The sequence below is a fragment of the Pelodiscus sinensis genome, chromosome 7 (genome assembly GCF_049634645.1).
Source record: "Pelodiscus sinensis isolate JC-2024 chromosome 7, ASM4963464v1, whole genome shotgun sequence".
NCBI classification, from domain to species: Eukaryota; Metazoa; Chordata; order Testudines; family Trionychidae; genus Pelodiscus; species Pelodiscus sinensis.
Genome location: NC_134717.1, coordinates 67,797,119 through 67,821,970, shown reverse-complemented (window position 1 = coordinate 67,821,970; position 24,852 = coordinate 67,797,119). Strand labels below are relative to the sequence as shown.

The 24,852-nt window shown below is 43.2% G+C and overlaps 1 protein-coding gene across 1 annotated transcript in view; it reads left to right on the top strand.

The window, feature by feature from the left end:
- TMEFF2 (transmembrane protein with EGF like and two follistatin like domains 2) overlaps positions 1 to 14,964 on the top strand; it is a 221,999-nt gene extending 207,035 nt beyond the window's left edge. Inside the window, exons 8-10 of the mRNA XM_075934210.1 lie at positions 4,089 to 4,212; positions 9,634 to 9,792; positions 14,620 to 14,964. Coding sequence (XP_075790325.1) covers positions 4,089 to 4,212; positions 9,634 to 9,792; positions 14,620 to 14,716 — 380 coding nt within the window. The 3' untranslated portion in view covers positions 14,717 to 14,964. The remainder of the gene's footprint in view (positions 1 to 4,088; positions 4,213 to 9,633; positions 9,793 to 14,619) is intronic.
- Positions 14,965 to 24,852: the final 9,888 nt, after the last annotated feature.

Below are 24,852 nucleotides of genomic sequence, written 5' to 3'. Positions count from 1 at the left end.
TTGTATTAAAATATGTATGTATGTTGTGGTGAACAGTGATGACAATAATGTAGCAGCTTCTCCCCATAATATCCTCAGGAACTGCCTGTAATCTACATGACCAGGCAGGCTAGTGATGCTTATTTCAGTGCTAATTACAGCTCCATCATTCTCATCAAGATGGTCTGGAGTATGATGGCACCATAACAAGTAAACTGTACTGCTGGGCAGAGAGGAACCTTTGAAAGATGTTGACACAGCAGGTACTCTGCACTGTTTGTACCAGAATCCCAGGCTTTGTGGGCAGGCCATGTTTCTAGCTCTTCCTTCATGGTGGCAGTTTCCTTGCTCAGTCAAGAGAAAGGAGGCTATTTCTGCATCCTCTGCCTGGTGCACATTTTGTTGCCCTATTTTTTTACCCCCTTGCTGTGGCTTTTCCTACAGAAGGGGAGAATTTAGACCCAGAGTTGCTGAACCACTTTTGATAGTGGGAGTGCTATGAGCCATTGAACCAAACTATAAATCCTGGCTACGTCTACACTGGCCCCTTTTCCGGAAGGGGCATGTAAATTTCACCAGTCGTCGTAGGGAAATCCGCGGGGGATTTAAATATCCCCCGCGGCATTTAAATAAAAATGTCCACCGCTTTTTTCCGGCTTTTAAAAAAGCCGGAAAAGAGCGTCTACACTGGCCCCGATCCTCCGGAAAAAGCGCCCTTTTCCGGAGGGTCTTATTCCTACTTAGGAATAAGACCTACTTCAAAGTAGGAATAAGACCCTCCGGAAAAGGGCGCTTTTTCCGGAGGATCGGGGCCAGTGTAGACGCTCTTTTCCGGCTTTTTAAAAAGCCGGAAAAAAGCGGCGGACATTTTTATTTAAATGCCGCGGGGGATATTTAAATCCCCCGCGGATTTCCCTACGACGACTGGTGAAATTTACATGCCCCTTCCAGAAAAGGGGCCAGTGTAGATGAGCCCCCTGTGTATAATGTACCGGTAAACCATTTCAAGTCAGGGGATGCTTCAGCACTCCCACACCCCTAGTTTCAGCACCTCTTTTTAGTCCTGTATTCTAATATATCTTTACAAAATCCTAACTATGAAAAAGGGGGGTTGCATGTTCTAGTAATATCTTTAGTTTTTCCACTCATTGAGGTTTTCTGGGTGTGTAGTTTGCCATTATCTCTTTTAAGATAAGAATACTCAACTTTATTAGTGCAAGTTGTGAAGATAGCAGAATTCTCTTTGGACAGTAGTGATGAGAAAAAATGCATTATGAAAAATTGAATCATGGATCTGCTATACATGTTTTTCCCAAAGGCAAGATAATACTTAAGCATACCTAATACAAGCACAGCTGTGCTACAGAGCTGAACATAAATTATCATTGTTTTATTAAATCCAAGGAAAATGCAAATCCTTTGTTATTGCTTAAATTTATTTCTGTCAATGTCAGGTATCTATCATAAGATCTATCCTTCCATTATTCGCTTGGTTTTCTGGATAGCATTATTATTTTTTTTTGTTCAAATATATTTTAAAATATCCCTGGCACACTATGATATTATTGTTGTAACACTGTAAATTTGCAGAAAAAATCAGCTGTAACTATTTCACTAGGATCAGAAGGTACAATTAAGAGCACACTCTGGCTACGTCTACACTGGCCCCTTTTCCGAAAGGGGCATGCTAATTTCACAGGTCGTAATTGGGAAATCTGCGGGGGATTTAAATATCCCCCGCGGCATTTAAATAAAAATGTCCGCCGCTTTTTTCCGGCTTTTAAGAAAAGCTGGAAAAGAGCATCTACACTGGCCCCGATCCTCCGGAAAAAATGCCCTTTTCCGGAGGATCTTATTCCCACTTTGAAGTGGGAATTAGGCTGTGTGTTTTCCATGCCCCTTTAGTGTGACGTCTCCCTTTCTCTCCTAACCTTTTGGGGAACATCTACATTGCAATAAAAAATCCATGGTAGCAAGGGTCAGGGCCTACGTCAACCGGCTTGGGCTCAGGCTGCAGGGCTAACAAGAGCAGTGTAGAGGTTCAGGCTCTGGCTGCACCCTGGACTCTGAAAACTGGTGAGGGGACATAGATACACTGTAGTGCAAGCCCAGGTCAGCTGAGCTAAGCTCTGAGACTTGCTGCTGGAAGGGGTAGATGCGTTGCAATTAGACATATCCCTTGGTGCTAGACCAGAAGAGATCTTGGGCTCCCTCATGTGTAAGTCCTGCCTTTGTGTCTGGCCTTGCATCAGGGGACATGGACGGAGAATAGTCTCCCACTTCACACCCACGCTAGGAACAGATAATCTGACATTCTACATATTTTTTTCAAAAGTACGGCTATATGTCTATGAAGTATGCTCCAAAATCCCTAATCCAGATAGGACAGCTTTGAATGTATTTATCAAGTGTAATTAACAACTTGATGTTCTACCAAATGAGAGTGAGTATATTGCAGATGGTGCTTAGGCATTTAACCACATTATGTAAATGTTAAACATAGATCCGTTTCAATCTAAATTAATATTTGGAGCTTTCAATTTACTGACAACATTGGGGTAAATATTTTCTTTGATTCACATGTTCAGTGCCCATCTAATGCTTGTGGAGATATACATGTGCCTATTGCAAAAGACTATATAATAATGTTGTACTTCTCATCCAAGGATCTCAAAGCACACTATGACTATTAAAGAATATATCCTTACAAGCCCCATTAGTGAAGAGAAGCTAGATCATTTAAAGAGAAGCTAGATAATTTCATGGAGGTTAGGTCCATAAAAGGCTATTAGCCAGGGGATAGAAATGGTGTCCCTGGCCTCTGTTTGTCAGAGGCTGGAGAGGGATGGCAGGAGACAAATCGCTTGATCATTGTCTTCGGTCCACCCTCTCTGGGGCACCTGGTGCAGGCCACTGTTGGCAGACAGGATACTGGGCTAGATGGACCTTGGTCTGACCCAGTACGGCCGTTCTTAGATTCTAAGAAGGGAGCCCATTTTACATATGTGGAATTTGAAGCACAGAGTTTTTAAGCAACCTGTCCAGTGTCACTCAGGAAGTCTGTTACTGAACTGGAAATAGAAACCAATATTCTTGAGTCTTAGTCTTGTGAGTGTATTCTACTGAACGTAGGGCTAGATGGGACCACAAGAGTTAGTTATCTAGTCCAGTGTGTCTCAACCTTTTTTTATATAAAGTATCCTTTTAAAAAAAATAAGTACTCCCAGTACCTACAGTTTTCAGACACACACAAAAATTTTCTACCATTGCAACACATTTGTTTAAACAACTTAATCGTAGCCAATTTTTGGGTGTAAAAAATACAAAAATAATAAAGTGCTGTAAAACTTAAAACAAAAATTTAATTATCTCCAAATTTCAGCTGTGTTGATGTACCTCTCCCCCTCCCCCCAAGTAACCCTGAGGGTACTTGTAGCACCGGTTGAGAAACACTGATCTAGCACTACTCCCTCCCCAAATACAAGATTTGTTATGTCTAAACCATCCACGCCAGATGGGTATCCAGCCTCCTTTTGAAATGTTCTATTGTCCTACTTTTCTTACTGTTAGGGAGTTTTTCCTGGGATTTAATCCAAATCTTTTATGCTGTAGTTTGAACCCATTGTCTCGAGACCTGCCCTTTATGGCAAGAAAGAACAGCTATCTGCCATCTCTTTTATGGCAGCCTTTCCAGCCTTATGCTGTATGTTGAAGTTCCAAGGAGAGCTATTGAAAGGATAACAGATATTAGACATTTTTCATGGAATATTTTGTGATAATTTTTTTAAAAAATAGTGACACTGGGATTTCTGGCCATACAGTGCAAAAACCTAAAAGGAATTAGATAAGCAAAAGAATTGCAATTGCAATAGCTTATAAAGCTCTGCATCCATGCTAGGTGATTTCTGTCATATTCCTGTTTAAGCAGAGATTTTTGGGTTGCAAAATCACATTAGTATTTCTTTCTTTTACAACTAAAGAGGAATTTTTCACCTCTTGCTGTTTTGAATTATTCCTTTATTGTACCTTGAGCTCTTAATGCCATGTTTTGTCTCACCTCACCTCACAACGTACTTCCAGGTTGATGTTCTTTTCACCTGTGTTCACAGAGAATGCAAATAAATTGGAAGAAAGTGCCAGAGGGATCTATATTCCTTGTCCAGAACACTACAATGGCTTCTGCATGCACGGGAAGTGTGAACACTCAACTAATATGTTGGAACCATCTTGCAGGTAACACTTTTTCTCCAGAGCAGGTGGTGATAAGCTGAAGATGTAGAGTTGCTAATATGTGTAATCTAGCTACAGCGTGGAAAATAATTATTAGGGCTATCAAGCGATTCTAAAAATGAAGTGCAATTAATCATGTAATTTAAAAAATAATCGTGATTAATTGTGCAATTAATCTCACTGTTAATAATAGAACACCATTTATTTGAATATTAGGGATGTTTTCAAATATATTGATTTCCGTTACAGCATAGAATACGATGCTCACTTTATATGTATTTTATTACAATTATTTGCATTGTAAAAAAACAAAAGAAATGGCATTTTTTCAGTTTCCCCATTGTGAGTACTGTAGTGCAATCTCTTTATTATTAAAGTCGAACTTACAAAAATAGAATTATGTACCAAAAATTCCATTAACAATAAAACAATGTAAAACTTCAGAATCTACAAGTCCATTCAGTCCTACTTCTTGTTCAGCCAGACAGATAAGTTTGTTTACATTTGCAGGAGATACTGCTCCCCACTGCTTGTTTACATGTCACCTGAAAGTGAATACAGATGTTTGCATGGCACTGTCATAACCAGCATTACATATTTACATTCCAGATGTGCTGCAGTTTTAATAGGCCCCTTTATATTTCAACTACCATTCCTGAGGATGTGTCCATGCTGATGGCAGGTTCTGCTTTATAATGATGCATATTCATTTTTATCTTCTGAGTCAGATGCCATCAGCAGAAGATTGATTTTAATTCTGGTGGTTTGGGCTCTGTAATTTCCACTTCGGAGTGTTGCTTTTTTAAGACTTCTGAAAGCATGCTCCACCCCTTGATTCTCTCAGATTTTTGGAAGGCACTTCAAATTCTTAAACCCAGGGTCATGTGCTGTAGCTATCTTTAGAAATCTCACATGGGCACTTTTTTTTGCGTTTTGTCAAGTCGGTAATGAAAGTGATCTTAAAATGAACAACATGCTGGGTCATAATCTGAGACTGCTATAACGTGAAATACATGGCAGACTGTGGATAAAAGAGAGACAGACGTATACAATTCTATCTCAATGAATTCAGTCACAAATTTAATTAATGCATTACTTTTAATGAGCATCATCAGCACGGAAGGGTATCCTCTGGGATGATGGCAGAAGCATGAAGGGGCATGCAAATGTTTAGCATAACAGGCATATAAATACCTTGCAATTCCAGCTACAAAAGTGATATGTACCCTCCTGTTCTCACTTTCAGGAAAACTTATAAATGAGAAACAGGCAGCAGCATCTCCCATAAAAGTAAACAAACTTGTCAGTCTTAGTAGCTGGCTGAACAAGAAGTAGGACTGAATGGGACTTGTGGTTTCTAAAGTTTTACATTGTTTTGGCGTTGAGCTGCAGTTATGTAAAAAAAGGAATCTATGTTTGTAAGTTTCACTTTCCCAGTAAAGACATTGCAATACAGTACTTGTCTGAGCTGCATTGAAAAATACTATTACTTTTGTTTATTTTTACAGTGCAAATATTTGCAATAAAAATAATCATATAAATGAGCATGGTACATTTTGGATTCTGTGTTGTAACTGAAGTCAATATATTTGCAACATGTAAAAAAAACCCAAAATACGTAATAAATTTCAATTCAGATTCTATTGTTTAACAGTGTGATTTAAAACTGCAATTAATCATGATTAGTTTTTAATCACAATTGATTTTTGAGTCAGTCGCATGAATTAATTTGTCAGCCCTAATCATTATTAGCCAAAACCTCTTGTTTGATGGAGCACGTTCAACTTAAATTATGCAGGGCAATTGCACTGACTTATGCCACAATGTCAATGTATTATAAAAACATGAAATAGCCTTAAGCCTGTTTTAATATTTTTTAAAAATGCACCAGTTTTTCCTTAACTTGTAGCATTGAATCTGGTAATCCCTGATATTTCCACAATGGGCAACCCTTTAAAAATGAAGAACTGGGTGAAAAACAACTTCCCCTAACAGCTGTGTGTTCAAGGTTACTTAAGAAGAGGTTTGGGGTGGAGGAGGAAACATTGCCCAGACTTCCCTTCAGCAAAGACAGTTGCATTGAGGTGATTAGAATTGCACATTAGCAGTTCCTACGTCTGCCAAGTCAATGTGGTCGGGGCACAGAGATGAAATGCACATTTGCTGCTGTAGTTTTCAGGCATACAAGGCTGAGAGCTTGGTCATCAGGCAGTTCTTTAGAGGCTCTCCATGGAGGATATCTCCTCCTGCAGATCTGCCCTAGATCCTGTGGTCCTTTTTGCTCTTGGCTGCCCCTTTTTCTCCATTCTTCCACCCAACCGTACAGTGTCCTCTCCTTCAGCTGGTTTCCAGGCTTGGAGGTGGTTGGCACAGAGAAGTGGTTACATGCCGCCTCTTGCCCTAACCTGGAGTACAAAGCTCAATGAGGACCACCATCATCTCTAGGGCTGTGTCCAGACTCAGGGGTTTTTTCGAAAAAAGTAGCCTTTTTTCAAAAAAACTTCACCTGCGTCTAGACTGCAGCCGCGTTCTTTCAAAATTAAATCGAAAGAATGCAGCTTTTCTTTCGACGGTGGTAAACCTAATTCCACGAGGAAGAACGCCTTCTTTCGAAAGTGCTCTTTCGAAAGAAGGCGTTCTTGAAAGCAAACAGGCTTTTTAGAAAGAGAGCATCCAGACTCACTGGGTGCTTTCTTTCGAAAAAGCGGCTTGCTTTTTCGAAAGTTCCGCGTGCAGTCTAGACGCTCTCTTTCGAAAGAGGCTTGCAGTCTAGACATAGCCTAAGAGAAGGTCCAGGCAAACTCTCCAAGCTTCTGATGGATGCTATTGCCATTGACCTGAACGGTTTTCTTGTGATGCTGCCCTGCTCCCATGGCCAGCAGCACAGGCGCAAGTCCAGGGGAACAACTAAATTCCCCTTTGTGGGAATTCAGCCAGGGAAGAAGCAGGATGGGGAAACACCCAGAAGAGAGGCAGCCGTTGTGTGGCAGGGTGGGCGGAATAAACAGGGATTTTAGTGGCTGTTGGGCAAATAAGTAAACAATATGTTTGTTTGTGGGGCCACCCAATCACAGTGCAGATGGCACCCTTATTATTGTACATCACTTCTCCTTCAGGGGGTCATCTGCCTCAGAGTCCAGCGCTAGTTGGAGATTGGAGAATACATTTTAGCAAGTTCCAGCAAGGGAAAAATACCCAGCGTGGGTTATTTTTAGAATTTGCATCCCAAAGCGCAGGGAGTTCTAGCTTCGCTGGGATATGAGGCTCTCCAGGAAGGGTCTCAGCACCGTCTCCTTCCATTGAGGGCACTTGGAAGTGGAGTTGAGGGCACTTGGGCCCTCTCAGGAGCCCTTCGGCATGAGTCAGGATTTGACCCTACAGCCCCTTGTAACAAGCTTCTCTCTCAGACTTTGTCGCACATTAGCAAATAAAACATTTTACCAACCCCTGCGACCACTTTGCATTGCTGTGGCACAAAGGAAATGTAGACTCAGCAGGCCTGGCCCCCAGAGCTCTTTCCTGCACAGGAACGTCCTACAACAGAGCTACCGCAGCTACTCCTTCACCTCTCTCGTTGCCAGAGGAGTGCATTGCTGTACGCGCGCATGGTTGGGGTTCCCCTGAACCCTACTGACTCCTGCTTGGCCAATGGCTCCTTGGCCACATCTGCAGTTGGTGCAGCTGGCAGCTGCATTCAGGAAGCTCTGCCCTGTGCCTGGGGACCATCCTGGTGCAGAGCAGTGCAGGGTTGGGGGAGCGCAAAAGCCAGTCCATGTGAAACCAGATACATTCAGCTTTCACAGGAGGTCCAGACAGTTCATAGTGAGGGTGAGTAGCACTGGAATGAGCTACCAAGGGAAATGGCAGACTCTCCATCTCCTGAGGTCTTCACATCCAGACTGGTGGCCTTTGGGAAGCTATCCTTTAGCCAAATGTAATGTAATGTAATGGCCTGTGATTAGCTCCCCTCATGGACCTGTCTGTCCATGAACTCTGTGAATCTATTGGCAATTCCCACTGCAGAGATGGGGTCGAGGAGCTAAGGAGACAGCTGAGCCTTGGGGCTAGGGTTGTAATAGCAGCTGTAAAGCAACTGGACTTAGGGGTGCAGGGGGTCACTGTGTTCCCCTCCCCCAGCACCTGAGCAACAGGCCTGGGGCATGGTCCAAACAATCAGGCTCTATGAGATTTGCAGGATTTTGCCCTGTATAGATAGTGTGGGGAAAGAAATAGCCAAAGAGTAAAAGAAACTGCCCTAGAGGCAAACAAGTGTCAGCAAAACCAGATCTTTTTCCAGACAAATGTGTTGCATAGATTGATGGAAAATGTTAATTAAACCAATGCCTGATTTACCTGTGAATCAAGGAAAAGCAACTATCCCTGCACAGTCCTCAGCTGTTCAGCACACTCATTTATTTCTCCTACCCTTTGTCTCATAGACTAGAAGATCTTTAGGACAGAGACCATCCCTTACGGTGTGCTCATTTATAATGCTTAGCACAATAAGGTCTAGATGCTACCTTCATCCAAATAGTCACCTCATGTATAACATCCAAGTCAAGGTTCCCTGGAAGCTGAGTGTTTGGGCGGCCACCCAGGAGAAATTCAAAGGTTGCCCATCTGATGAACAGGGTGTCCACAGTGCTAGCATCTGGCAGCCTGTGTTTTTAGTGGTGGTGCACATCCACAGATGCCTTGGTGCATCTAACAAAATGTATTCCATATGTGGATGGAAAAATTAGAGGGAACATTGATCCATATGTATCTCATTTCCCTCGACATTTGGGCTGTGTCTAGACTGGCCAATTTTTCTGGAAAATCAGCCGCTTTTCCGGAAAAACTTGCCAGCTGTCTACACTGGCCGCTTAAATTTCCGCAAAAGCACTGACTTCCTCCTGTAAGAAATCAGTGCTTCTTGCGGAAATACTATTCTGCCCCCGTTCAGGCAAAAGTCCCTTTTGCACAAAGCTTTTGTGCAAAAGGGCCAGTGTAGACCGCTCAGATTTGTTTTCCGCAAAAAAGGCCCGATTGCGAAAATGGCGATGGGGCTTTTTTGCGGAAAAGCGAGTCTAGATTGGCACGGACGCTTTTTCGCAAAAAGTGCTTTTGCGGAAAAGCGTCCGTGCCAATCTAGATACTCTGTTCCGAAAATGCTTTTAACAGAAAACTTTTCCATTAAAAGCATTTCCGGAAAATCATGCCAATCTAGATGCAGCCTTGGAGTTTGTGAGATAAAGCAGTCCCTGTGTGGTCTGGAAGTATGATCTGTATCCCATTTTATTTTAAAAGCCCACACAGTGTTTGCCAAGCAGTACGTTCATATACAGAATCTCCCTCTCAAGTTCTAATCAGGGGCATTGGTTGTCCCTCTGCTAAAAGGGAAGCAGGAAGTTTAAGTAACAGGCTAAACATCTTTCATTACAGGTGTGATGCAGGCTACACTGGACAACACTGTGAAAAAAAGGACTACAGCGTTTTATATGTGGTTCCGGGGCCAGTACGGTTTCAGTATGTCTTAATAGCAGCTGTGATTGGAACCATCCAGATTGCTATTATCTGTGTAGTAGTCCTCTGCATTACCAGGTCAGTACCTCTGTGTTTCTGGGATAGAAGAAAAGGGATTGTTTATACCCACTTGATTCTCCAATTACACAGACTAGTACATTTGCACTCGGATAACAAATCCCACTTATTTCACCAAAGTAGGGGATAGAATTGTTTGGCGCCTGTGCTGATTTATCAGTCACAAGTGTATTTTCAGTACCAATTTAATCAGATTTAGGCCACACCATCCAGCAAATGAAGTTTCACATTCTATAGTCAGATGTTTGGCCAAAATATTGTTTGTATAAATAACAGGAATATAAATGAGGCCACTGGATCAGCAGTTACTAAATACAATTCTTTCTAGCTGTGTCTGTGTTTTTAAAGAACCCATTGTTGTAGCACCATTCCAGTAAAGCACTTTTTGGCATGTGCATAACTTTAAGCCAACGGTAATAATAAGCCACCGTGTGCTTTGGATGGGGACCTAGATAAATATCCAGGTGTAATGTTCCATTTTTGTAAATGAAGAAGTGCTTATTAGCATGGAGCCTGTGGCCTTGAGGTACTTCAGAATTAAAGTGTGAAGTGTGTTGCTTTCCCTCATATCCACAGGTGCTACTGCACTTTCGCACTGACCCAGTTTCATTGCTTCTGGAAGAGCTCTGGCTGCCATATTTCTCCAGGCTTTTGTCAAAATCACAAGGTGAAACTCATTCAGCCCTCCTTTACCTCCACCGATAAATCAGACAGAAAAGGAATTTATTTCTAAACAAAAGATAGGAAAATAACACAGGGGTATTAAAGCTCTATAGAAAATAAAAGCTCTAATATGTCTCAGGGTCCATGTTGCACTGTCTGGTTAGACAACAAGTGCAGCATTTGCTCCTGGAATAGACAAAACAAAGATTATAAATCTTCCGTGGCCGAAATGCATAAAGCAAAATCATCAGCAGAAGCTCTGAGCTGCTTTCTGGCCAAGCTGAGTCCATCACGTCTACTTCCTTTAACAGTAGATGCCAGAAGAGGCAATGAATTATATTAAAGTGTTTTGGGGGACCACGGAGATCATTCATAACCAAAATACAGTGTACATAAAAAAGGAGATGGAAAAATAACTAAGAAATGGGAAAATGCACCATGTCATTTTCTTTTAGTGACTCTAGTTTTTTCACCTTCAGGCAGTCGTAACAGAGTAGAGGCAGAGGAGAAAAGATGAATCCTTCCTACTAAACAGATTTACATTAGAATCTACAGTCCTGCATTACAGATAATGTATCTATGGATATTTTTAAAACATATTAGCTCTTCCCTCCATGTTCTAATCTGGTTAATTTATAAGTTTTTGGCTTTTTTCTATAAAGCATATGATTATGGAGGCCAAACCCAAACTTCACATAACAATTTGGGCTTCATTTCAACTACAGACATGTAAGTGCCCTAAGACAAGTACATGCCGCTTGCAACTTCCACAGCTGATTTGCATAAGTATGGCATAGCACACATGGGTATATTGAGCTGAACTCCAGGACATCTCAATTCACAAACTCTTCAAAGTAAGAAAAACAATTAAAATACGCCTGAAAATCCTTATATGGGAGACGTAAAACTAGAACTAATCAGCTTATCTTATGGCCACAGCGGCCAAATTTGCACAGGGGCCGAATTTGGCCCTATGTGTCTAACACTTGCACCAGTGAGCCATTAACCACTATTATTATTAATCATGTATTTGTCATTATTCCAATCATGCATAGGCCTGTGGAGGGTTCCAAAACTGAGCATTTCTGAGAGGCACTCACAGCCTTTGGCCCCTACTGAATCTAGGAATCATGTTAGTGCTCAGCATGGGTCAGGACTGAGACACGGTCTTCTCACTGAACATCTTCCAACTTGAGAGACAAGACAAAGAACAGTGTAGGCGAAGGAGGGCTTGGAAATGGGAGGTTATGCTCAGCAGCGTCCTGCCTCTCAGCCCTTTTCCTTTGTGCTTTCCAGTACTTAGTTATGGCAGTTTATTTGTGCAAGTAAATAACTTGATTAAATATGAATGGATTGTGTGCTTTGCCTGCTAGGATTACATGGTGACTGGCTTAAGCCATCCTGTGAGCCTCAGCTGGCTAGAAGGCAGGAGGCCTGTGTTCTAGCTCCTCGTTCACATTGTTTTAACGGGCATGTTCACAAATAAACATGGGTCTCATGCTGAATGCATCACAAAGCTCAGGTGGCTGATGGAGTAAAGGACCGAGTGGTTCAGCTTATCACTGTGTTTATAGAACTAGACTCATTTCTAAAGACACCCGAGGACACTTCATTGAAGTCAGCCATGCGTAGCATACACTTAGCTCCCATGTGGTGCCATGCGTTACTAATTTTAGCAATAATAGTAGTAGTTGTATGATAGGTTCCTTGGTACCGGTCACCTTTCTTAAAATAACTTGGTTCCCATTACCTGGTAGCCATCTAGAGTTCCCTTTGCATTATAGACGCACAATGTGTATACGTTTCCTTATACGAGATTTGTTTCATAAGAGTAAGCCGAAGTTTCAACTCAGTCCAGTTGACTTTGGCCCTCATGACCAGCTAGTAATTATGTGAATTCACTGTGCAGTGACCCTTCTGGACCCTCTGCTTCCAGATAGACCATCGCTTCCACCACGTGTGGGTGTGTCTAGACTACCGGGGGGTTTTTTAAAAAAAAAGTAGCCTTGAAAAAAGGGCAAACATTCTACGCTGTCACTATGTGTGTGACAGAGAGACATGTTCAAGTCTCATGGGGTATGTCTACACTACCCCACTAGTTAGAACTAGGGGGGTAATGTATGCATACCGAACGTGCAAATGAAGCCCGGGATTTGAATTTCCCAGGCTTCATTAGCATAAAGCCGGCGCCGCCATTTTTAAAAGCCGGCTAGTGCGAACCCCGTGCCGCGCGGCTACACGCGGCACGGGCTAGATAGTTCGAACTACGTAGCCATTCCGAACTATCTGTACTCCTCGTGTAGCCGCGCGGCACGGGGTTCGCACTAGCCGGCTTTTAAAAATGGCGGCGCCGGCTTTATGCTAATGAAGCCCGGGAAATTCAAATCCTGGGCTTCATTAGCAAGTTCGGTATGCATACATTACCCCGCTAGTTCGAACTAGCGGGGTAGTGTAGACATACCCCCGTAGAGTTAGTGGGATTTCATGGGTTGTAATAGAGATCATAATTTGGCCCAAGCCTGCATAAAGCAGTAAAGCAAGGGTGTACAGTACAGCTGGTCTTTTCCATCTCAGTAGGGGCTCTTGGTATTTGAGGAGCTTCTCTCTGAAGCCATTCAGTGAGTGGCTTATAATGTAAAAGAAAATGCAGGTACTGTAGGAGAAATGCTAGTTGCATTTAGGGTGTACAAAGAGAATGAACCCAGGTTCTGCAGAGAAACCATTTTGCTCTCCTCTCACCCTGTTTAAGGATTTAGGAGTGTCTCGATTTCCAGTTTTCTCTTTTCAGTTCACTATTTTTCTATAAATACTCAACATAAAAAGAGACGATACGCTTTAAGAGGATATTTTAACAAGATGCTGGCCACCTGCCTCCTATAGTTAAACTTGCCTGACAGTTTCCATTATAAATCCCTACTCTGTTGCTAATAATTATTGGAAATCTTCTCTCTTGGGGCTGAAATTTCCTATGCTTGATCTCGAGTGAGGCTGGGAATGCTTTATAATCTTTAGTGACAAATTCTTTAAAAGAGCCTTCAGCAAAAACAGCTCGCTGTTAAAAGCTGAAATGTGTCATGAAAATAGCCCTTACTGCGTGTATAGCCTTATTTGGGAGTAAAATGGCTTTTGCTGTGTTGGGCAGGCATCCACAGCTAAGCTAGATGCGCTCTAATGGTCTGCGAACCCACAATTTCCATGGAAACCGAGAGCAGTGGTGGGTTCTTAGCACCTTTAAAACCATTCAGGCCAGAGAATATTTACTCCTCTAAACTCTCCAGGTCCACTTTGTAAATGTTTTGGGATTTAGGTGTCTAGAGAATGAGTGTGGGATCTTTCCTAATCTAGCTCCTACTACTGCTTCCTAAAAAAAATTAGTCTATTCGAGAAATAATATGTGACAGACATGGGTGGTTGGTGCAGCTGAGGCTGTGGGAGGCGGGTACCGAGCCCTACCTACTGCCTCACTCCATCTGCTGAAGCCCCACCCCCCACAGAGAGGGGAGGAGGCAGGGCAGCACACTGAGTGCATGCACCCCCACCCCTCACAGGGAGGGGAAGAGATGGGATGGGGCAAGCACGTGCATGCCTCCCTGCCACTCCAGTCCCCAGAGCACCAGGAGAGGGAAGAAAGCTCACAATGCAGCCCCGGCCCCAGAGCACCAGGGAGGGAGGAGTCCACGGGGCTCCACCCTCCCCAATGAGGAGCACCGGGAAGGCAGGCACTGGGGGTAGCAACACTCTGCCCCAGAAGGCCTACAGCAGGCGTTCTGGGGATTGATGTGTGGGTGGGGCTGTGCCTGGAAGCTTGGGAAGGCAAAGCCCTCCCCCGCCTAGACTATCGGCCACCTATGGTGACAGGTCAGATGTATTGTGCAGTGCAGGCCTGTTACAAGAGGGCATAGTTAAAATTGCACATGCAACCTTAGTTTTCTCTTAATATTGTTTTTTTGTATCAAGGATGATAGTTTTCACAGGGAAGCAGAATATCTTTAACATGGTCTAATTGTTCTGGTTGCCACATTGTTTGGGAGGAAATCTAGTGCCTGGGAGGAAGATCCGTTTCCTCTTTGGCTTCCCATCGTCACATTATTTCCGAAGCCCTTTTGTTAAGCAAATGCCATGCTATGATTTGTGTTTCCCTCCTCCCTCCTCCCTTTCTTTCAGAAAATGTCCCAGGAGCAACAGAATCCACAGACAGAAGCAAAACACCGGACACTACAGTTCAGACAACACAACAAGAGCATCGACCAGGTTAATTTAAAGAGTGCATGTTTCCACAATGGCAAAACTAACTGCAGAGAGCTTGGACTACAAAATACAGTATTATAGACAAAAGATTAAAACAAGATCTACACATGTTGCCTTGCATTTGTGGTAATCTACACCAATGAAAACATGTACTACAGCTATATTTGATTATGTATGGATATATTTGAAATAGTATACATTGTCTTGATGTTTTTCTGTAATGTAAATAAACTATTTATATCACACAATATAGTTTTTTTCTTTTTCATGTATTTGTTATATATAATAAATACTCAGTGATGAGAAAAAATTGGCCTTCTTAAATTTGCTGTGTACAGTCTCGGGATATTATAAGTGGACACTAACAAATATCTTTTCCTATTCCAGTTCTAGTGACACAATATTAGCCTCTGCTGAACTCAGAGGGCAGAGTTTTGAGTTACTCCAGTATGTAGGGAAATGATGATTATGAGAAAGATGAAGAATAGCTTACTCTATTCTGATTAGGCATCAAATATTTCAGATCTTAAAGGTAGCTTTATTTCCCTTTGCCCCCATCTTTACTGCCCCAAGGCACAGGAGTCTTTGCCCTCAAAATTAAATCATAACTGATGGGGAAATGGAAATTCTTTATGACTATTATAGGAAGGTGGGGAGGCTAGGGTTTCTATGTGCAAAGGATACGGTAACTGTCAAGGTGAACTTAAAGCATACATATTAGCATGGCATGAAGCAATCTTCAACTCTTGGTCAGTGAAAAATTGCTTCTTTTTGATGACTGAAAATTATTAGCTAAAAAAAGTTAATAACATAATCATAGCAGAAAGTCAGCGCTGTTTGTTCCTCGAGAACATGTTGATATAGTGTATTTTTCTTCAAGGAGAAGGTGAAAACCACTAACAAAATATCTCATGAATAACTTTATAGATGATCCCACTCCATTACGTGTAATGGAACTCAGAGTGTGATTATACCTCAGGAAAATAGGGAAATACATTCAGTTGCACAGCCACATGATGGACAAGAAATTAAGCTATTCCCATGGCAGCCTGCGAACCTTTGAGACTTACGCTGTAAAATTACCCACTTTGTAAAACAAAGCAGAACCATATTGGGTTCTGACAAACTGTGAAGACAAAGAAGGTTATGTTTAAAGGTCAGCATCTGCTAATCTTACTCATGGTCAGTAATGGTTTTCTCCACAATACGCTCCCATTTATAAATGGAGTAAGGTACAGTTCACCATGAATAAGGGTACAAGAATCAAACCCTAGAGAAAATGCAAAACAAGGATCCTCATATACGCCTGCCCAAATGAATTTAGCCTTGGCCTAGAAGAAAACACTCTGACAAGGATTTCACCATAACAAAGAGCTTATTGAGTCACATTCATCCTTGTTAACTCCACTGACTTACATGAAGGGCCCTGTTTTGGACTTTATTAGAGGCACTAAGACTATTAATGTGCAGGCCTCCAATACTACATCATTTACTTTAGTGGCATGCCTTGCACTAACAGCAGACCTGATGGTCACTGGTTTCAGGACGGACCATTAGACTGGATTATTTCTATGGCCACTTAGGCATAGTCACGAGTTTGTATTACTTTTTTCACTTTTCCTAAACCTTTATAATTAAAAGTCTCAACAGGGTTGGCATGTTAATCTGTAACATTAAGAAAGCGTGAAGTCCTGTGGCACCGTAAAGACTAACCAAAATATATATATATAATATATATAGTATTACAAGCTTTCATGGGTAAACCCCACGTCTATGGTGCTTTATAATTAAATTCAGCATGTGACTTTAAGGGCTTTGTGTTGTGTCTAGTTTTTTAAAAGTTAATAAAACAGGTTGACCATGAGTATCTACATTGCCTGGTCTCTGCTGGTGGGAGGGTGTATTCGGTTCGGTTATTGTCACAATCAGAGGGGCAGATTCTGAAGTAAGGTTTTTTTCAGAGTAAATGGCTGGTAGTTTGCTCCGTTGTGGTGCTGCTGTCCTCTGCAATGTCCCGTCTGATCTTTTGCATCCATGTGTGGAATATAGTTTTACGTGCACCGAGGCATGTGCGAATGTGCACATGCAAAACCCAGCTGTGGCCGCTCTGATAATCAGATGGGCAGCATTTGAATTTCTCCTGAGTGGCCACACAAGCGCACAGCTTACAGGGAACACGGGTCCTCCGAGGAACCATCCGCTTCAAAAAATTGTGGGGTTTGAGTTTTGGTAGGGCTCGACTTTTTTTTTTTTTCCTGCATTGCTTTCAAATAAAGCTTATTATCTGAATACTCAGATCAGAGAACTGGGAATTTCTTGAGCAGCTTTCACTTAATGAGATTAGAGAAGGGAGTGCTGGCATCTGGTGCCTTTTGTATCATGCACGTGAGTGCTGCTCCGTCCTGAGCTGGGACTAATGGAAATGAGCTCTTTTGATATTTTGCAGCTTGCCCACTGTCTCTGCCATCTAACGCTGCACAAGTTAAGAATGCAAATATGTGCAGCACGCATTGCTTACATTTTGAAATCCTACATTTGGCATTTTTCACAGGGTGATTTCACACAGCTGTGATGCATCAATAAAAGAGGCTGGCTAGTGGGACATATTTGTTATGCAGAAAGCATGGCAGGACATAGGCAATACAGAAACCTGTTTGTCAGGAAGAGAGGCTCCATGCTCATTGTCGAGCAGCAGGGTGATTTTGTAGTGAAGGCACCAGTAGGGGGTTCGACTCCCAGGCCTGCCACTGGCCTCCCTTGGGCCAGTGATTCAATTTCACTGCATTTCAGTTTTCCATCTGTAAAACAGGTCTAATAGTATTTCTTTGTCATGCCAGTTCTCTTGTCTCTTTCATTATAAACTATTGGGGGGCTGGGACCATCTCTTGCCATGTGGCTGTACAGAGATAAGCACACTTGAGCCTAGTGATGCTTCAACATGCCTCTGCAACACAAACAATAAGGATAATGCCACATGCATGGGATAAGAGGGAAGGGCCTTTCGTGGATTGATAACTGGCTAAAAGACAGGACCCAAAAGCTAGGAATAAATGGTCAGTTTTCCAAGTGGAGAGAGGTAACTAGTGGTGTCCCCCAAAGGTCTGTCCTGGCACCCATTCTATTCAACTTGTTTAGAAATGAGCTAGAGAAAGGGGTAAATAGTGAGGTGGCAAAATTTGCAGATGATACCAAACTGCTCAAGATAGTTAAGACCAAAGCAGACTCTGAAGAGCTGCAAAAAGATCTCGCCAAACTAAGTGATTGGGCAACAAAATGGCAAATGAAATTGAATGGTGATAAATGTAAAGTAATGCACATTAGAAAAAATAATCCCGACTATAGATACACAATATGATGGGGACTAATTTGGCTACTACGCCTCAAGAGAGAGATCTTGGGGTCATTGTGGATAATTCGCTAACAACATCCACTCAGTGTACAGTGACAGTCAAAAAAGCAAATAGACTGTTAGGAGTCATTAAGTAAAGGATTGTTAAAAAAGGGAGAGACAATAAGACTGAAAATAGCTCATTGACTCTATAAAACCATGGTACGAGCACATCTTGAATACTGCATATAGGTGTGGTTGCCTCATCTCAAAAAAGACATGTTGGTATTGGGAAAGTTTCAGAAAAGGGCAACAAAAATGATTAGGGATAGGTCCCATATGAAGAGAGCTTAAAAAGACTTGGACTATTCATCTTAGAAAAGCGGAGACTAAAGGGGGATATGATAGTGGTCTATACAATTATGACTGGTATGGAAAAAGTGAATAAGGACAAGTTATTTACTTATTCCCACAGTATAAGAACTAGGGGGGGTCACCAAATGAAGGTTATTTACTTATTCCCACAGTATAAGAACTAGGGGGTCACCAAATAGGCAGCAACTTTAAAACAAACAAAAGGAAGTTTTCTTCACTCGGCGCACATTCAATCTGTGGAACTCCTTGCCAGAGGATGAGGTGAATAACTTATTTTGAAATAGCACGTCTACACTGCAGGAAAACCTCAACATTAGGCCAAGGCAGGCATCCCTAATGTAGACGTGCTATCTTGATTTGGAGCCCTAGGAGGAATAACTTAGAATGGTCCTGGTGAGGGACTATTTCGAAATAGCAACAGTGAAGTGTCTACACATATACTTTATTTCAAAATAGCTATTTTGGAATAGGTGTTATTTCATGTGGAATGATGTTTAAAGAAGTCAAAATAAGTGGTCTGTTATTTTGAAATTTTTTTGAAATAATGGAATTGCTGTGTAGACGAGCACATTGTTATTTTAAAATAACATTAGTTAGGGGGCGGGATAGCTCAGTGGTTTGAAAATTGGCCTTCTAAACCCAGGGTTGTGAGTTCACTCATTGTGGACGCCATTTGGGGCAAAAGTTTATCAAGGATGGTACTTGGTCCTGCTGTGAAGGCAGGGGGCTGAACTTGATGACCTTCAAGGTCCATTCCAGTTCTAGGAGATAGGCAATCTCCATTAATTTATTTTATACAATGTCTCAGGTGTCTACACTGCACCATTATTTTGAGAGAAGACTGTTGGCTGCAAGGAACACTCCACCCTTCTTCGAATACCGTTTTTGGCAACCAAATACTGCTCTTACAAGAGCAATTGGGATGGGGTCTGAGTAAATGGGCTATGGAATCAGGGTATCAAAGATAGTGTTACAGGCTTGCAATATGATGGTAAAGTGCATTATCAAAATAGGGGCTCTGCTGGCCGGGGTTGAAGAAAGACAAATTCAGTCTTGGCTTGCCTGGAGATCTATGGCTTAAAGCTGTCTAGCAATGCCGACTAGTCAGATGTATTGTCTGGGTTGGAAAAGATGGGTAGCAAGTGGGAAAATGCCTTTGTTTGAAGTTCCAGTTAAGAAGGAAATAGATGGGTAAGCACCAATATTCAGCCCATCATTCACTTCAGCTGCCTGAAATGGTACAAGCTAGGGCATGTGCTTGTGCATTATAACACAAGAAAAGGAAGTTGGGTTTATAAATAAGCTGTGGCTAAGCTTTAAATCTTGTAAACCGTTCATGACACTCCCCTCCCACCCCGACACACACACAGGCCAGACATTTTTACTGTGGACCTTTTCCAGGAAGATATTTATGTCTCTAACTAAGAGATGCATGAATGCACACTTGCACCCAGTTATAATCATATACCATTTACATAAAATTATTGCGCCAGTCTAATTAAAATCATCTGAATCTGAGCGAGAGGCAAGAGCAGCTACTTTTAGCCAGTATTTTTGCTTCGCGTCTCTACCACGCTATAGCTGATCATTCCTTTATGGAAAATAAACACATATTGTAGAGAGTTTTGTGGTACGTTCTCCTTGTGTCTATGGGAAGGAATCCTGTTATCTGAATCACACAAGGCTAGATTGGCAGTTTTACCACGTTGAAGTGCCTTGCCACCACGACCTGGAAACATAATACGGGGTACCAGCTGGAGTTCAACCCCTGGACTGTGGGGGGAGGAGCGGGCAAGAGGTGCGTGGCATATACTGCTGCCTCCTGTTTTCCAGAAGGAGAGCTGAAAATTTCATCTTCAAAGCATTCGCCAAAGCATCTTTGAAAGCAAAATGATTAAAGGCGATCTTGTCTCTCTTGTCCTACATCAGACACGACTACATCCACATTTTTTCAGCCCCCAATTATACATGCAGCTTTATATTAAGCATTATAATCATAGCATTAAAAGTGACATTCACTAACACACATCAAAGTGAATGCCATGGATTGGCCTTGCATTCAGTGGCGGGCGTGGTTCCTCACCACCACTCCATGCACACATCCAGGAGATGGGTCTCAAGTGAAGGGCCCAGTCACTACATAGGCATGGGCTGTAGAACCGTGGGGGAGGAGTGCTTTGGCACCCCAAGGTTTTGCACCCAGATTCTCCACACCTGGGGGGGGCAGCCCTCCTCCTGGCTCCTCCAGCCTTGGGTCCTGGCCTCCACCATGGGGTCCCGCCAGCCACATGGTTCCGCCGGCTCTTGGGGTAGCGCCACCTGCTGGCCTCACAGGCTCTGCCGGCCTGCATGGTCCTGCTAGCCCCGTGGTCTCTCTCAGCCCTCGGGATCCTATTGGTCCTGCCGCAGCCCACTGGCCCCACCAACCTTGGGGTCCCACCCTCAGCCCAGGGCGCTGCAGTTGCCCCCAACTCTGACCCCCACCTGGGGCAGTGAGGGTTTGCCAACTTGTCCAGATTGGATGCCATTTCCCACAACACAATCCTGTCTGGGGGAATTAGCTTCCCAATCTCAACAGGTCTGAAGGGAGTGGGATGCGGCTCAGCACCTCCCACCCCAAAAATAGTCACTTGAGTTATTTTACCACCGAGTCACTGTGTGTGGTAAAATAACTCAAGATGGTAAGAACCAGATGTTCAGCAGCATTGAACCTTGCAGCAGGTGTCCGTCAGCCAGATGTGCATTCTGCACCTTTTGAAAAGCAGGCACCAAAAGCTAATTTTGCTATTTAGCTGATCAACATGGAGGAGGTGCCCCAAAATGCTAGAGCCTGTTAAATCCTTCTTTGTGTAACACACACATTGCTATCCGACATCATGATGATTAGAAGGGTCTATTGACTGTTAGCTCATGACCTACAGACTCTTTTCACTAACAAGCCTTAAAACCAGCCAAGGGTAAGGATGCTCAAGAACAGGCGGTCCCTTTCAATTCGATAAGCTTGGGGGGCTGTGCATCTTAAAGCAGCAAACCTGACATTTTGAAATAAAATGTTTGTTGCAGTAGGTGTGTTGCATTTATTGTGGAATCAGTTTAATTAACAGTTTTCTCACAGCTGGAAGGCTGTTGAAAACAAAAAGCCATTTGACAACAATTTTTTCAAATGGATTTTTTACTATGCTGAATGTGCGCCACAAAGCAGTAAAATATGCTGCAGTCTCACACAGAAGAAGCCACAACTGCATAATAAAAAGCATGTGAGGAATCTGTTTTATAATGCTAAATAGATGGCTTGAACCACAGTGGGTAAATAAAATGGAAGTACTGCATAGCTCAGCTTAGGGAACCGATGCACATTTTGCTGCTCAAGCCCTGTAAGGCCTTGGCATTAGCCTGTACTGCTTGTTCTCTGCCTCCTCCCAACCTGGCTCAGTTCTGACCTTTTCTGGGTGGTAGGTTAAGTACTTATGTAAATGACAAGCCAGAAACACCAAGGCAGAGTGGGGGGAGGGCAAGGGCTGCATTTCATTAAAACAAATGATGAGACCCAACCAGTACAGAAACCAGGATTGCTGAGGCTACCCGAGGCCTCATTTTTCTCAAGTCAAACCACTTTAACCTGTCACCACCCAAACATGAACTACACACAATTAAAAGGTGAACCAGTGTTAGCAAAATGTAGCGACACCTCATCAAATTGCTGCACGAGGAGCTTTGAAAAAGGTTTGCTTTACATTGGGTCAGTCGTAAATGAAGTGTAATTATTCAGTATAAATTCCTGCTTCGAAATGCAAATGGACAGGATGGAACATTACCTTCCGCTGTGGAACCATTGAGTTTTATGACAAGACACTTTCAATGGAATAGGGAAGTGTGGAAAGGTGAGCAACAGCAGTTTAATGTGACCTGAATGCAAGGCGCTAGCTAGTGCTCGCTGCAAGTTTTACATTTTCAAATAAAAAGGCCATTTGTTTAATGGTTAATAAAAAGGGTTAGCAGTCACAGAGCACTGATTCAGGGGCTGACAGATGCAAAAATGTGCTAGCTGGTACCTCCACATGACATCACAGAAGATTAAACCCATTTTTGTTGCTTACATCCCTGTGTTTGCAAGTTCATTCTTAACCGAGTTAGAGCAAGGAGATTCAGTGTCACTATACCATGTGGGCTGGGGGGATTCGAGCAGCTAGGAAAAACTGAATGAACTGCTTTGGCAAGCAGGTTGCTCTAATAGGCCTGTAAATGCAGCTGGGGGAATGGGATAGGAAGCTCTAGATGAGCCCACTGCAGTCATCTGCGTCCTGGCGAAAATAGGGGCACTTTTATTGCTTTCTGTTCCTGCTCAGCCACGTTTGCAGAACAATGCCAGTGCATTGCTGACACTGATGAGCTAATGAGATGTGCCCTAACCGTATCCTGCATCATTTTTATACACTTATCACACCCTAATTGCACTGCAAGACAGGGTGGGTTTGCAGTTTCCCTCTGTGAAGTACAGAATGCTGTGCTATTGGGGACAGTATTCAGAAAGGGGTCGTGTCAATCCACCGGTGGTCTGCAAGCAGATGTAAAACTGATCATTCCTCACTGCCCTACTGCTCCCACATGGCTACAAGCAATCAGGGCTCGGTTGCACAGGGAGGAAGGGAGCTGATTCTAGCTACCTTTTAAAAACTGTTCTGTTAACTACTTTAAACACATCAGACCTTGAGCTGGACTCACGGATGTCAACGGGTGTTTCTGACACTGCCATCAACAAGAGCAGGCTTAGGAGCCTAGCTAATTTACATGACTGCGTGACATACGGTCCTTCGGCCTTCTCCATCCCCACCTTCTCCAGCAGACCCTTGGGGCCATTCATTCGCTGAATCTTGCTTTCAATTACATTGTAAGTGCTTGGCCGCAGGGACCATATCATCCCATGTGTTTACATGGGGCCTCGAGACCGACTGGGGCTTCTGGGTATGCACAAGGCAAAAACTAAACAATAGAAATTCTGCAGCCTGGATGGTTAATTGTAAATGAGCGTGGGAGATGCTAGTGGCAGACATGTTAATTGGCCGGAATTATAATGCGCTAGTTGCCTAGCTTAGTACGTGGCCTCAGATGCCTTTCTTCACATACAGCTTGTCAGCATACTGGACTTTTCCAGCATGCTCATGGAAAACGGGCAGTGTTAGCCTCTTAGCAGCACTGTACACTAGCTGCGAAGGAAAAGCTGGTTTTTACACTGCGCTTTGTAGTGGATTACAAGTCTAACAGCTTTCTAAGAAATAAATGCAGCTTACAGACTTGCTAGTCACACCCAGCAAGAGCCAGCGTTTGCTGTAGTGGCTGTCATGGTGCACCAACCCTGTTCTATACTTAATACTGTTACTAACGACATTTAGCTGGTCTGCAAGAGTGCCGGCGACTCCTGCTCTCTAAACTGTGTTGGCTGCCAATCTGCAAGCACAGGCCCCTTAGGCTCGTACTAACCGTGAGGACTTAAAAGAACAGCTTTGCTGAAGAACCACCTGCTACATTGTGAAATGGAGGGGCATAGCAATGAATGGCTGATCCTTCCACATCCAGGGATCAGGGGAGTCCTTTCACCTGTATCTATAGAGTTTAAGAGCCTCACGATTGAAAACTCTGTACCTCCCACCCTCCCCAACCCCTTCACCCCCACCTGAGGGGATGTGTCCGAGGAAACTCTCTTAGCTACACCGCCTATCGGGGCAGTGAGTTACAGGGCTCCAGGAATAGTTATATGGGCTCCGGAATATTCCTAGCCCGGAGCCTTGCTCCAGCAAAGTTTGAGGCCAGGTCTCTCCCCCAGCCCCACCTGCTTCCCCCTAATGCTACCCCAAGACAGCACCCAAACTCCCTACTAAAGCCTGACCCCTAACCCACTGCCCTAGCTCAAAGCCTGCACCCAGCACCCAAACTCCCTCTTAGGCAGGTGGGGGAGGGATGCAAGTTCTGGGCACCATGAAAATATCTACAAATCTGCCACCTATAATTTCCTAGCCGCCTCAAGCACTTTTTCCCATTGATGTGCAGGTGATTGCTTGCACAAGAAAGATTTAGGCCATATTGACAAAGTAGGTGGGATTGTTCCATCGCGCTGACACCTCCTAGGCAGGCACAAAGACGTCTTATGTTTCACTTGGTGTTCGGCGTTGGGTGACAGCCTGTTCTTTTGCTGTTTCATTGGTTTGGGCCTTGCTTCCGTTTCTCATTTGGATTTACCAGACGCATGGGCAGACACATTGGGCTTGTTGTAGATTTAGCCATTGAGTTTATTAAACATTGCAGAAGGTGTCCTGAGGTCTGTGGGCATGTGGTGCCATCAACTAGAAATTGTTATTCTGATGGTTATTATTAGTAATAGTCATTTTTATAGCACTACATCTAGCATGCAGCTGCCTTTCCATTTTTTAAACTCTGCAATGCCAACGCAA